At 38.5% G+C, this 15,828-nt stretch overlaps 1 protein-coding gene across 1 annotated transcript in view; it reads right to left on the bottom strand.

The window, feature by feature from the left end:
• fat2 (FAT atypical cadherin 2) overlaps nt 1–15,828 on the bottom strand; it is a 43,174-nt gene that overhangs the window by 18,513 nt on the left and 8,833 nt on the right. The window contains exons 5-15 of the mRNA XM_079480377.1: nt 15,032–15,343; nt 14,709–14,919; nt 12,159–12,298; nt 11,778–12,053; nt 11,049–11,253; nt 6,829–10,869; nt 6,538–6,734; nt 6,248–6,401; nt 5,536–5,769; nt 4,625–5,014; nt 280–491 (exon numbers count right to left, since the gene is read on the bottom strand). Coding sequence (XP_079336503.1) covers nt 280–491; nt 4,625–5,014; nt 5,536–5,769; nt 6,248–6,401; nt 6,538–6,734; nt 6,829–10,869; nt 11,049–11,253; nt 11,778–12,053; nt 12,159–12,298; nt 14,709–14,919; nt 15,032–15,343 — 6,372 coding nt within the window. The remainder of the gene's footprint in view (nt 1–279; nt 492–4,624; nt 5,015–5,535; nt 5,770–6,247; nt 6,402–6,537; nt 6,735–6,828; nt 10,870–11,048; nt 11,254–11,777; nt 12,054–12,158; nt 12,299–14,708; nt 14,920–15,031; nt 15,344–15,828) is intronic.

Raw genomic sequence — 15,828 nt, 5'->3', positions numbered from 1 at the left:
TTTGCTTTAGTATGCATAGACGATGTGCAGAATGTCTCGGAATTACATCAAAGCGGCATCAAAGCGTATTTAGATGAGAGAATGACAAACCAAAGAAATCATTAATTTTGTTAACTGTAATACCAGCGAATGCAGATTCAGAGGTCGGCAGCTTTATATTGTGTTGCGTTTAGGAAACGAGACAGGAAGTTATCAGCAGGTCTGAGCATACGGACGTCAAGTCTGAAAGGCTTTATCACTGGGGGTGCAGTGACAGTTAATGAGAACAGACCGTGATACCTGCAATACAGTGTCCCCAGGTGAAATGTCCTCAGCGGTCACAGCACTGTAGCTGCTGCGGTCAAAGACGGGTGGGTTGTCGTTGAAGTCTGTGATATTGATGATAACCGTGGCAATGTCACTGAGCAATGGTTTGCCCCTCGCCCCCTCCACGGACAAGTAATACTGCCGGTTGAGCTCGAAGTCCAGTGTAGCGTTCACCAAAAGCATACCTGTGGCACAGAGCAACAATATCACATCCATTTCAGGCTGGGGCGATGAGTTCCTCACAGAAAGTGTCCTGAAGTATATTATTTCTTTATTTTTTATGTATTCTTTTAGTGTGAATAATATATATTTAATCATGAATTGAATACTGTTTATTATATTATTGTATTAAGTATTCATGTGCTATTTAAGTATTCATAGATTTACTTAATACTGTGCTTAAAATGTATGAATGTGATTTCAATAGATAAGAAATTATGAAAGAGATAAGGAAATAGAAATGTCATTTTAATTTGAAATTTTAAAGAACGTGGCCTGAAGTGAACAGACTATTTCTTTTTTTTTTACTTTTTTACTATTGAGTCTTTTACTTTAGTTTTTTAATTGTATTTATTATATTATTTCTTAATTCTTTTAATGTATTCTTTTATTATAAAAAATATTTATTTTATTATGAACTTAATACTATTTCATTAAGAAATTGTGTACTATTACAATAATAAAATGATGAATATGTTTACTTAATGCTGTGCTTAAAATGTGTGAATGTCATTTCAATAGCAGAAATTATGAAAGTTTTTCAAAGAAATGTATTGTTAAAAGGTTGTCTTGGATGCTGCTTCATATAAGACAGTATTAAATCATTTAAATAGTACATATACATTTTTTTACATTTCCTGAAATATCCACAAATTTGGACATCTGAGGTTTTGGAAGGGCAGCAGTGATAAACATGTTTTTAATGAAAGAGGCAGTAATGAAAGATTTACTGCTCATCGGCTCTTGATTTCGCTATACAAATTCTGCTTCATTGATAAGTACTGTTTGTTCAGTACAAAATAGTGCTGCTGCTGCTGCTGATGATGAAGCTAGATATACGGACTAAAGTAGACACAACAGATACAACAGTTCAACAGCTCCCAACAGAGGAAACACAGAGTAACTAATAAATCTCATGTACGAAGAACTTGTACCAAAATCCTTTAAAGTGATAGTTCACCCAAAAATAATAATTCTGTCATCATTTACTCACCCTCTTGTCATTCCAAATCTGATTTTCTTTCTTTTATCCACAGAACACAAAAGAAAATATTTTTAAGAATGTTGTTAACCGGCACCCATTCACTTGCATTGGTTTTGTGTCCATATAACACAAGCGAATGGGTGCCAGTGCTGTCCGGTTACCCACTTTCTTCAAAAAATCTTCTTTTGGGTTCTTCAGAAGAATGAAAGTCATAAAGGTTTGAAATGACAAGAGTGTGGATAAATGATAACAGAATGCTCATTTTGGGTGTACTATCACTTTAAGACAGCATTTCATGACCACATTTGTAGTATTTAGATGTTTAACAAAGCAAATATATTAAATCAAATGTGCAATGCTGCATTTTCTGTTTTTGCCAGAAATCTTTAACTTTGACAGATGGGTAGACTGTCTCATACGGTCATATACAATACAGCCAAGAAAGGTTCATGGTGGGCTTGTTTCTGTCCTTTCTGCCCCCCATATTATAATAATGAAACTAATGGTTTCCTACCAGTGCAGGAATTCAGTTTGCAACAAGTGCAAAATTGCTCTCTGCAACATTTTATTATTGATTTTAAAGATCAAGTGCAGCGCTGCGTCATTTAGTGACCTTCTTAGAAAGCACCACCGTATTATTAGCAGGGCTGTGTTTGTCCTTGGCATACATTCTGTCAATAAAGGCACGCTTGTGTGAACACAGAGCTTGTGTTGTGAACGGCAGCTGTAAGCTCGCCATCTTACAATTAAGAAGCTCTTGTCAATGTCAAGAGTGAAGAAGATGCGCCTAAGTGCTCTCCTTCACAACACATTTCACCACGAGTGGCTCTGTTGGGCAAAATGATTATTTGTAGCTCATTTTAAACTAACTCATGAAACACAATGTTAGACGGAGTGAGCGATGTGGGCTGTTATGAAAAGCGTCTATACGGTTTGGTCCTATTTCTATTTGCTGGAAATCTCAGAAACAACAAAATAGTTTGGCAGTTATGACAGTCACGTGTTCTTGTCACAAGAGATACAGAACAACATGACACTGAACCGTTTGTAATAAGATGTTAAACTGTGACATCTACTGGAAAATTTGAAAACTGGAGGAAATAAATAAAATATTCATTTTTGCAACATAATTTTCTTGTTTACAAACAGCTATGAAACTACACTATACCTTATAAAAGATCATAGTTATTTTCAAATATAAATGTTGGTGACATTAGTGTTCACCTTCGGACAGAGAGGATAAACTTCTTACTTCCGTTGTTTAAACGCTCCGCCTATGTTTTATTAGTGGTGCAAGAACAATTGAGGACACATGATGGAGTTTAATGGATTACGGTTACCTGTAAACTAGTCATTTGCCAAAAATTAAGTCTACATTAAGCTCAATTTAACAGAAACATTCGGATCTATCCATTACAAGGAAACCAATCATGCTTATTTATAGACCTTTAAACAAGATGTAAACAACATTGCTCCAAAAGCAATTCCTGTTTCAGACTTTAACAGTGCACACATTTTTATCAAAAAACAACAAAACAAGTAGCCTAAGTCATTCCCGAGTCAAACAAACATTCTAAAGACTTTAACAGGAAATGCATAATTTGGGTTAACTTCTTGCACGCACACACATTGTAGGGACATTCATATTGTTTATCAAATTATTTTCATTTTCATTAAATGTTATCATAGTAAGCCAGGTAATTATCTGAAATGGAGAGCAATGCTTACCATTATATTTTTTTGTAAAATCTGCCTCCTTTTACAAAATTTGTAACCTGCCTTGCCCGGTTGTCATTACCTTAATTGTGGTTTTAAATTACATTTACTTTTTTAAATCCTACAATTATTTAGTATGAGTTTGTATGAAATGAGAAATAAATCGAATTAGTTGCTCAATTCAATCTATGATTGATGAGTTTCATGTTTAGCAAATCTGTTTGCAATCCCTCTGCAATTGCAGAGCGACCCGCTGATGAAAGTGAAAAGTGACCTATTTGTCAGTTATGGTGATCCATAACCGAAATGTGACCTCTGCATGCCATTTAACCCATCCAGTGAGTAGTGAACACACACACTGCAAGTCGTGAACACACGTACACCCGGGGAGCAAATGGGGTTAGGTGCCTTGCTCAAGGGCACGTCAGTCACTACCTGCTGGTCGCTGATAATCAAATCTGTGAATTTCTGGTTACGAGTACGACTCTAACCACTAGGCCACAACTGACCCACAAATAATGTGCAATAATATTTATAACATTGTAATTAAAAAATATATATAGTTCCACAGATAATGTGATTATGAAATATATGTTTATGCCTCTAGCTAAGTGTATTAACTAGGTTTATATTTAACCAGGGTCGCTCATGGGTGAAGTTAAGTAAATAGCTTTATCTACAGCTGTTGTACTAAAGCCTCAGACTACATTACATAGAAAAGGACATTTATACTGAGATTTATTGGTATGCATATAGAAAGTATCCAGACATAAGGTTATTAACTTTGAATCAAGTAAACACTAAGTAAATATTTCACAAATAGAAAGAAATCTAGCACACGTATAATGCATATAATGAACTCCCAGCAGTTTCCCTTTTGTTTGATTCAGGAGTTTAAGCAACTGCAGTTATGGGTTTATAGCTTTTGAATGAATTTACCACTAAACAGCTAATTTAGTTTTGCAGAATGCCTTGTATCAGAAGTCAGAGTTTAGTATTGTTTTGACAACTGATAAAGAGATCAGCCCAAATCCCCATCAAAGTCCTTTAGGATAAAGTGTCTAAGGATTCAAGATTAGAGGACAGAGAGAGTGGCAAAAATATGTGGAATGAACAGATGGGAATGAACAAGCTGACAAGTGCCCAAGGATTCAAAACATGTCAGCACAGGTTCCTCAGTTTAACATATACACATGCTGAAGAGTTTTCCCTCCTTCACACTAGCCAATGAACTATGTGCTAAAAGTGTGCAGAGCTGTAATCTACAAAAGCCAAAATAGCCAAACTTTTAACCAACAAAATCTTAACCTTTAACATCTAGTGTATTCCATCATTTGAACAAATCAAACTGCTTCCAAACAAGCATGAAAGAGCAACAAAAATAAACCAATCCCTTACCTGTCACTGAGTTCATTTTGAATCTGCCGTCCTCATTGCCTGAAATGATAGTGTATCGCACTGGCTCATTTTCTGTCCCATCTTTGGTAAGGGAAGACAGCGTGATCACTTCTGACCCGATTTGAAATGATTCTGGGATCTGAACGGAGTACTCTGAGCTCAGAAACAACGGTTGGTAGTCACTCAGGACAACCACATGTATGGTGATCTTAGCAGAGGAGGAAAGGTGGTGAGGGAGGCCTCGATCTGTGGCTTTCACGGTCATCTCATATATGGACTTGGTCTCATCAGTTGAAGATCTCTCCAGTCTCAAAATGCCTGAGATCTCATCTAACGAGAAGAATCCACTGTCGGCACCTTGAAGTGAGTATCTCACCTCCGAGTTGATACCTGGAAGAGTTACGCAACATGGCATTTCTCAGTATTTTCCTATTAGATCAGAAATGGAATACTTTCATTTCCAAGCAAGGAAATTAAAGCATTATGACAAAAAAAGTGTTCTATTCACATCAAGTCAACATAAATTAAATGTTGCCTTTTTGATTTGACTCATCTTGTGTTTAGAGAGGATTGAAATAACACCATTAAACATTGCATAGTTTGAAAAGGGCAAAGCAGTTCGAATTCACAAAAGTCCCCTTGACGGGAGCCCCTGTATGTTTTCTGCATGTTCACACACATCTCCAGGTGTGGTCTGTCCTTTTTTTAAACCATGTTTGTCTGTCACAGCTTTCAATCCTACATCAAACACTGCATACCATACTGTTCCACCTAGATGCATTGTGTCATGCAAAAAGACAAGAGCTGGGGGCTTTTTAATGCTTTCTGACTAAATAAACAGAAAATCTGTGTCTATGCATTTTAAGCGTTTTTCGTTATTCTGAAATGTTTCCGCAGAAATATTTCCGTACCTGTGTCCGGGTCTTTGGCGTAGATGACAGCAATGGGTGTCCTAATCGTAGTGTTGTCAAACACAGTGATCTCATAGTGGTTTGTGGAGAACTTAGGTGGGTTGTCGTTCATGTCCTGCACCATGAGCATGACGTCTGCCTGACACGAGTGTCCACCACCATCAGTTGCTTTGACAACAAGATCATACTCTGTTTCCCTCTCTCGGTCCAAGACAGTGACTGTGAATAGCTCCCCTGTTCACAAAAAAGTTTAAACGAGACATTGGTGATATGTCAGACAATAGGAGGGGTGGGTTTTAACATGTGTGATATCTGAGACAAACCAATACTTTTAATTAGATGAATAACCCCAAGGATTAATTTGAAGTACATTTCAAACCATTTCTAATCTGGCCTTTACATTTTTTAGGTTGCTGTCTCAGTAACTTACAATTAGACAATCTTTTTTCTGTAAAATTGCCCTATGATACATCTAGTATCTTTGTAACCGAAAATAATGTCTTGTGATTTTGGATCAGATAGTAATCCCTCGAAGGGCAGGTCACATAAAATGGATATCATAAAGAAAGCACAAAGAATTCCAAAAATGTCAAACAGCCTGAGAAAACGACATCTTATCTTCTCTGTTGAATTCATTTCCTTGAATCTACACTAAACAAAAGCTGATTCAAATAGTGAATGCCTCTGAAACTCTGTTAAAGATTGGAATTACCCGTTTTGGAATCAAGATGGAACCTGTCTGCATTTGGACCGTGAAGAGTAAATGAGATCTGTCCATTGGTTCCAATGTCTGGATCAGAAGCAGAGATCTTCAGAATGAACATGTTGGATGGGGAATTCTCCATGACTGCTTCAGTATAAAGTAACTAGAAGAGATTGGTGGGTCAATATACACACTTTTTTGTCAAATGCTGCATTTTCCAGTAAAATTTTGGCATAAAATTAACAAAAAGCCTTTTTGTTAACAATACATTTCCATTAATCTGCTTTCATCTGACTTACTTGCTCACACAGAGGACTGTTGTCATTGACGTCAAGAACATGGACCTCCACATTGGCAGAGGTTTGAAACCTTCCATCTGTGGCAATTATCCTAAGGGTGTAAATGTCCTTGTCTTCTCTGTCAAGTGGAGTTTGGGAAATCAATCTCCACTCCTCATCTCCTGCTGTTACTGAGAACTGTCCCAACGGGTCTCCATCTTGAGAGAGAACAACACCAACCATAATTGTACAAAAGTTCATTTTGGTGACCTTTTTATTAAATTAGCTTGAGATACATGTGATTTCTCGTACCTGTTATATAACATACAATCTGTCTATTGTCCACAGACACATCTTTATCAGCAGTTGTCAACGTAACAATGGTCTCTCCGGGCCTGCTGTTCTCCAGGATGGATCCTTGATAAAGCTCCTCTGTGAACTCAGGAGGGTTATCATTTTCATCTGTAATGGTCACTTCGACTAGCACTGAAGAGGACAGTTTAACAACATCACCGTGATCGGTGGCTACCACATAGAATCTATGAAGTTGTTTGGTCTCTGAGTCAGCTTTCTTTAAGGTAGTGATCCAACCAGTTTGTGAATCAATGGTAAACATGTCTCCAATATCATCTGAATCGGACATGAGTATATATGATACCTCTCCATTGACATTTGTGTCTGCATCATTAGCTGTCACTTGAATGACTGTTGTCCCGGAGGGCAAATTTTCTGCCAGGAAGGCCTCATAGGGGTCAGCCTCGAACGTAGGCTGATTGTCATTGACATCTTGAACCTCTATGTGCACAGAAACAAGAGATGCTACATCTGTGCCGTTGTGATTAACTTGGGCGAGGACGTCAACTTTATATATCTTGGTTTTTTCATGGTCAATGTTTTTCTGCATTACAACTGTACCGCTGTCTTTATCAACAGCAAAAACGTTGTCTCTGTTGCTGTCCACTGTGTTTCCATTCACCAAGCTGTATATGAGGGGCATATCAGCGTCTGCCTTGACCGTTCCTATCTCGTACCCGATGGGGATGTCTTCAGATGCTGAAAATGAGTACAGTGGTTCGGTAAACCTGGGAAGAACCACCTCTGGCGGGACCACTTTGACCTGTACTGGTACAGTGGAGTTGTAGAAAGGAATCCCACCATCTCGAGCCCTAACTTTGAAATTGAAAATCCTGTTCTCTAAACCAACCAGACTCTCTTTGAGTCTGACCACACCAGTAAATGGATTGATCTCAATAATGTCCTCTGTAACATCCTCAACCTCTTCTACCGTGTAAGTGACATCAGCATTTTTACCTTCATCTGCATCGTATGCCATTATCTGTATCACCGGCAACCCTTTATTCACCGTGGACTGAATGGAAACCTGATATTCCGAGGCTTTAAACTCAGGGGCATTATCATTCTCGTCTGTTAGAATAATCTTTACGGTGCAAAAGCCCACTCTTCCTCCACCATCCTTAGCCATGACCTTAATAGCAATCACTCTTTGTGATGGATTTTCTCTGTCCAAGGACTGAGAAGTCACGATTTGTCCATTTTCATCGATGGCGAACTTCTCATCTGCTAGCTTGTTAATGATGGTGTAATCAACACTGCCATATGGCCCGTCGTCCGGGTCAATAGCAGCCAGTCGAATCACACGTGTTCCAATTTCTGCGTTCTCTGCCAGATCGGACTCATAAATGTTTTGGGTAAAATGGGGGCTGTGCTTGTTGCCATTGGACATGTCGATGTTAACAGGGGCGGTCTTCTGAAACACGCCGTCGGAAACGGCAACGGTGAGGTTATAAAATGGATCTAGTTTTCTCTTGCACACATTTGAGAATGAGATGAGTCCAGAAGATTCATTGATTGAAAAATATCTCCCTTCATTACCTGAGAGTATCTTGTATTGAAGATCGTCCTTGCTGTCTGGGTCTGAGGCCTGAACTTTGATAGCTATGTGACCACAAGTGGCCATTTCATTAAGAGTGGCTTGATAAGTTGACTCGCTAAAATTGGGAGGGTTGTCATTAACATCTATTACATTAACAACAATGATAGCCTCACTGATGAGTGGGGGTGTACCCTTATCTGTGGCTTTAACTTTCAATCTGAACTGCTTTTTGGTTTCATAATCTAGTACTTGCGATGTCAACAAAAGTCCGCTTAGAGTATCAATTTCAAAAAAGTCTGTTTCTTTGTCAATCAGTTGGTACGTTAAATCTGAGTTCCTTCCAGAATCTTTGTCTGTGGCTGAGACCTGTATAACAGATGTGCCAACCGGAAGACCCTCAGGGACATCTGTAACATAAGTGAGTCTTTGAAAGACAGGAACATTGTCGTTCATATCTTCCACATCAATCTCAACTTTGGCCTCAGAATATGTACCAGTGACTGAATCTGTGGCACGGACAGTCAAAATATGCTTTGTTTCAGTCTCATAATCTAGAAAATCAGTGACACTTAAGACTCCTGTTTTGAAATCAATGTGAAAAAACTTGGAAGTGTTGGCTTCGTCAAGATTGTAGATAAGGCGGTATCCCTCTGGGTTCCTCGCTTGCACATGCAGGATAGTTGTAAAAGGAGTAATATTCTCAGGTAATTTCAATGGGTAGAACAGGCTTTGAAATATTGGATGGGAACGATTTTGCACTTGGATGTAGAGTGTTCCTGCCACTGATAGACTGGGCTCACCTTCATCTGATACCAGCACAGTGAGCTCGTATTTATTAATTGACTCAAAGTCTAAAGGTCTTTGCAAAGACACATCCCCAAGCAATGGGTCGATTTGGAAGAGACCGAAATCATCCTCCAATACAAAATTTAAAGATCCGTTCTCACCAAAATCATCGTCAGTTGCCTGCACTTGAAAGAGCACATCCCCTGCTTCAGTCTCCTCAGATATCATCAAAGAATGAGGCAAATTTGATATCCTGGGAGCATTGTCATTTATATCATCTATGAAGACCTTAACATGGGTAATGTCTACACGGGGTGGATGTTTCATGTCTCTGACTTCTACAACCACATCATACTCGTCCTGTTCTTCTCTGTCGAATGGAATGCCAGTGGTCTGCAGAACTCCAGAGGATGGAATGATGACAAATCTCTCATGTGGGTTTAAAACAGTGTACTGCAGAGGCTCATTGAGGTAGCCACCGGTTGCTCTTAGGACAGCTAAACTTTTTACAGATGTAGTATTCTCCTGTACTGTAGCTACATGCATACTCTCCTCAAACTTCAGACTTGTTTTTGTTGCATTGGTGATTTTAATTTTCACTATTGCAGTGTCTTTGTACAACCCATCTGAGGCAATGACTTTCAACTCATTATAGGACTGTAGTTCAGTGATGTCGTTTATCAAGATGATTCCAGTCAATCGATCTATTTTAAATATGTTATTATAATTACTATCTGAACTTTTGTAAGTGACAGTTGAATCCGCATCATGAGCTGTCACTTGCATTACTTCCATGTCTTTAAAAACAGGTAACATAAGGGCAGTTTCATATATAGGTAAATCAAATTTTGGAGGACAATCATTAAAATCCAGAACACGAATATTCACTCTGCATGGTTTGGGAGCACTTAGCAAGGGCTTGCCCGAATCCCAAACCTGAACACTAAAGAAATACTCAGACGTTGACTCAAAGTCAACTGTAGATTTTAAAGAGATGGTGCCCATGCTTGTATCTATTTTGAACACTTTTTGAGCTGCAGGCTCAAGGATTTGGAAAACCAGAAGAGCATTTGTGTCTTTGTCCGCATCGGATGCCTTGATCACCAGCGGTGTATTGTTGTCTCCAGTTACGATGCTGTTCACAGGTGCAGACTCACTGATCTGCCCATAGTAAGTGTCCTGATAGAAAACTGGTGCATTGTCATTTTCATCAATAACGTACACATAGACGACAGCATCAGATGACACTTCTCCAGTATTTGTAGCTCTTATTTTCAGTTGATAAGAAGGATTCTGCTCAAAGTCAAGGGCCTTTTGGATGGACAACAGTCCAGAGTTGATGTTGATGTCAAAAATTCCACTGGGGTCTCCATCAGTGATTTTGTACAACACTGGAGAAGGGCAGCTGGCAGAGACAGATAACACTGGGGAGTTTGGAGCTATGTCCTCACTTATCTCAGTGATGTATTCAACGGAGGAGAACTTGGGAGGTGTAAATCCAGACAGCTTTACAGTGATGGTAACTGGGCAAAGGGCACTGCGTTGGGGAAATCCTTGATCTGTGGCTTTCACTGTGAGGTGATACTGCTCCTGAGGAAATCTGTCTAACGCCTCAGCCACGCGGATGCTTCCTGTCACTTGGTCGATATCAAAGGAACCATCAACATTCCCACCTGGAGAGAAAAATTTAACATATGAAGATAATGTTGGCTTGTCAGAAACAAACAATATGTAATTATTATTTCTCAAGGCAACATTTATATTATATATATGTGCTTTCCCGTGAATTTTAATTGCTGCTTTTCTTAGAAAATATTAAGCAAATCCGTAATGCAAACATGACATATCTTACCAGTGTGGAACGAATAAACAATTTCTGCATTGCTTCCTGTATCCTTATCCAGGGCTTTGACTCTCAACACTTCTGTTCCAGCGGGTGCCAAATTACTTATGGTGCCTTCATGAGTATTCATGAAAGTTGGGATGTGGTCATTACAGTCCTCTACATGCACAACAACCTTTGCAAAGTTCTTTTTTATTGGGAGCGTATCTCTGACCTGCAAAGATAAAATCAGGGTTTCAGGTGATGTATGTCATTAAGATTTCAAAAGAGAGACAGGCAGTCTTATGACCCTTTTAGTTGAGAATTTTGGGAGGTCTGTAATGTTTTGAGAATGTGGATTTATGGCTTTCCTTGGATTTTTACCCCTCCTTATCATTGTTTCCGTCGCTGTTTTTACCTGAATTCAAATCTGTTTAAATCTGTTTAAATCATTTGGCAGACGCTTTTATCCAAAGCGACATACATTGCATTATCCTATACATTTGTATCTGCAATCCCCTGGGACTGAACCCACAACATCACTTTGTTAACACAATGCTCTTACCACTGAGCTACAGGAAAACAGTTAGTTCATTGTTAGTTCAAATATTTTCTATATTATTGCTAACATAAAACATCTTATGACATGACATTGTCATGTCGATTAACTAAAAAAATGTCCAGGAATCTCAAGGCCTATCATTAGCATTTACATACGACCTTAAGAAAAGAGTCTAGTTAAGTCTAGAGTCACTTTACCATCACAATGAGAGTGTGAGTTGAAATGGTCTCGTAGTCTAGCTCTTCTTTCAAGACGAGCACACCACTTTTTTGGTCCAGGTGAAAATATTTTAGGCTGTCTGGGTTCAAGCTACTCTGGATGTTGTAAAACAGTCCACTGTTGGTGTCTGCATCCTGGGCACTGATGTGAAGTATCTCCTTCCATGGAGCTGTGTCCTCTGGCACTCTCACTTCATAGATACTTTTCAGGAACACGGGCCGATGCTCGTTTATATCCATTACTCGAATGTAGGCCTGAAGGACAATCCCAGATAGCAGTTTATTGCCTTACTTTAATATGAAATGCTATTAATATGTTGAGTGCTCAGTGTATGATGAATTTGACATGCTCGCTCATACCTGAGTGGTTATAGTCTGAATGCCATCTGTGACTCTGACAGTCAAGTTGTAATTCGATTTTACAGCTGCATTCAGACGCCGGGCTTTGATGATGCTCCCTGTGTTCTTCTCAATGTAGAAGTCCTGTCCTTCATCACCACCTAACATACAACATCAGCTATTGGTTAGATTGAAATGGTTTATCATAGACACCTTTTTTTGAAACCAAAGCGGGTGAACCCATATGCATTCATTCAAGGCAAAGTGAGTAATGTAAGGTGCTGTGACTTTAAGATTTAACTATACTATAATTCAAGTCTTCAAAGGCATAGTTCACACACAATGAAAATTCGGCCATTGTTTACTCATATGGGTTGTGTTACCACATAAAGGCGAGTTAGTTATGACCGTGCTTTAATTTCTCATGAACTAACACTTCAAAGCCAGCATGAGCAATTTAAGTGCACAATAACTGGATGACATGGCCACGTGAGCAACAAAAGCTTGGATGAAAAGTACCAGCACAGATTTCACATACATTTTCCAGTTTGACTACCATTCACGCAATGTCTCTGCATTTGAGCATTTGATCTTTTTATACAAGGTATGGGTATAAAGCGGAAAACAAGTTCACTCCTGAATGACAGTGTACATTAGATCAGAACTACTGTTTAAGGGAAAACATTTGGCATGTGCATAAAAAGAGCAGACGTCTTTCACGGTGGGGGTAAATTCATGCCTGCTTAAACAGATGGTGTTTATTAAGAATTCAACCTATTGAAGGGTTTTTTGTTTAATATGATTATAGATTCAAAATGGCTTTATAAATTCAATTTCACACATTAAGCAATCTAAAATCATCTGTCTATGTCTAATACTGGTCTAATGAATTAACATGAATAATTATTTTGACATTAACATAAGCGAAGATTAATAAATGCTGAAAAACGATATTGTTCATTGTTAGTTCATGATAGTTGATGCCTTATTGCCAACTACAACCTTATTGTACAGTGTTTCCAATGTGTCACAAAGTGTGAGATTCTTATAATGTGTAATACTGGTTCTTCTCCATAAAATCGGTTCCACCGCTTAGACCATGGTATCCTGATTAAAAGATAATGCTGCTTGTGCATAAGAGCATGTTAAGGAATGTAAATTAATGATGGTCCTGCCATAATCGTGTCACATTCCTTAGCACCCTGTAGAGATAAAACAAGTTCTATAGCCAACAGGTGAACTTTGTGACTTACTACAGTACAAATAGTCCTGATTTATTTCACCCGCTCCTCTTTAATCTATGAGCGAGTCTGTAGGGCTGAAGGTAAGAATGCAGGAGGCAGAGTGAAGGTCAGTGGTGGGTAGGGGCCTCAGAGACTGACAGTGGAGCTATCAGGAAGGAGCTCCTCAGGTGCTCTGGCTTGTCATCTTAGGAAATGTTGCTCCACTAAGGCTTCTGGCATAGATTTTATCTCAGGGTGGGAAGCAACAACATCGCAATGACACCAGACTCCCTGTACTCTAACATGTGCTCAAGAAAGCCCATACTGCAGTAGGATTTACAATCTTTAACCTTTGACTTCAATTAAAATGTTTGCCTAAAAAGATTGTTTTGCTTAGCTGTTTTTATAAAGTAATGCTTTAAAATAGAGATGCATCGATATATTGGCCAATTTTGTGAATAAAAGTTTTCACATTATCAGCTGATACAGTAGGTTAAAAATAGCCATTGATCAGGGCTGATAAATCCTGTCGATCAAAATAGGACTGGAAAAGGCAATATATTTGTGCTCCGTATATAGAATATTTTAAGAAACATCATGATGTTTGATGTTCAATATTTATAATCATTATATAAATTAATAGCATTCAGAAAGATAAGAAATATACATTTAATCTTCAGAATCGGCAGATATTACTAATAACCGGCTATCGGTGGAGAAATATAGTATCGTTGGATCTTGACTAAACATGCTTTTTCATGCATTTTGACTTCTTTACACTTTGAAACGTGCTGGCTTCTCGTGCTTAACATGGTCAACTTGTTAAAAACTAGTTAGACATATGATGTAGTATTTCTGTGCTTGATAACTCCCCCAGCACTCCAACCTGTTTCGGAAAGTTATTTTCTGGAAGTCTGGATCCGTAACAGCGATGCTATTCCTTTTTATTGGGCAATTCTCCCGAAAAAGCACGGCAATACGAAAGAAATAGCCCGCCCACGCACCAACCGCCGAGCGATAGTAAGACCCGCTTAACAAGATCTCGAAACACGAATGGATTAATGCAATTCTGTTGTGTGCTCATGCTCTAGTTCCGTCCCACCTGCCTGCCTCCAGCAGCTCGTCTTTTCCAAAAATAAGGGCACAGCTTTATCTCTCTTTTAAAAGATTTGATGAAACTAAATACTCTTTGAAGATATGGCGTATGCAATACTAATATATATGTACTCAAGATTAATATGAGATTGGTACTTAGAACTGTAAAAATGTTGACGTGCTCTAGACGTATAACTGGCTTCCACCGGTCAATTTATGAACATCTTAAGAAACAAATGAGAGTCTTGCTTACCAATAATGTCAAACAAAAGTGGATTCTTGGTTATCTCTGTATGGATGATTCCCACCATATCTGTAACAGGATCTGTTTCCATAACCACATAGTTGAATGGGGGATCATCGAAAGCCAACACTTCAGAGCTTGGCTCGGGTTTAGGAACCCACTCAACATGTAAACGGGCCTTAGACATTCTTGGAGGATTGCCTTGGTCTGTTGCTTTTACCTATGAGATAATAGCAGAAAATTAAATAAGAAAGTGTCTACTCTTAAGATATAAATAAATGTATCTTTATGTGTTTTTTAAGGAGAATTAATGCAATATATGAATGTCATACCGTCATAATACTGTAGTTGCCTCTAACAAACTCTCCTCTAGCTGTCACCACTCCGGTATCAGGATGAATATCAAATCGATCCTCAATACTGTCTTCCAGGCTGTACGTGATAATCCCATTAGATCCCACGTCGTCATCGCGGGCAACCATCCTATAGATGACCTGGGGCTCGGCTGTGCTCCGCCATTCAGGCAGTTTTACCTTGAAAAGCTTATGATTGAACTGAGGGCTGTTATCGTTCTCGTCCAAGACTTCAATAACTACGGTGGCAGTGGAGCTTAATGAAGGAGCGCCTTTGTCTGATACCATCACCTAAACAAGGGTATGGAGGCAAACAGACATCATCCTCAGGTGAGAAAATCACTCATTTGTTGTTTTAATAAAATGAAAGCAAAGGGCATTTGAGCCTTTATAGACGGTTTTGGCGGCAACAACATAAAAAAATGTTAAATGGTCCAAGCTTGACTTCTGGTGGACCTCCGCAAAGAATCTATAACTTTTGAGAAGTTTTAATTTTGTTACTTTACAAAAAAATATTGATATATATTAATCTAAATAAAAAATAAAATGATTTGTTATTTTACTTGCCAGAGCAATAACCAGACACAGACACAGTTAACTTTGGGCCAAGTGCGTGCGTTCGTCTATTGCATTTCTTATGAAATATATTTGATTTAATTGTCATCAATAAAATAAACGTTGTTATCAAAGCAAAAACACATTTTAAAGATTTTTGGGTTTGTTTAAGTTTTGTGCCTTGAGGCAGTATTTCGCTACTATGGAAAGGAATTGAACAA

The sequence above is a fragment of the Barbatula barbatula genome (genome assembly GCF_947034865.1).
Source record: "Barbatula barbatula genome assembly, chromosome: 18".
Lineage (NCBI taxonomy): Eukaryota > Metazoa > Chordata > Actinopteri > Cypriniformes > Nemacheilidae > Barbatula > Barbatula barbatula.
This window is presented reverse-complemented; position numbering and strand designations above follow the sequence as displayed.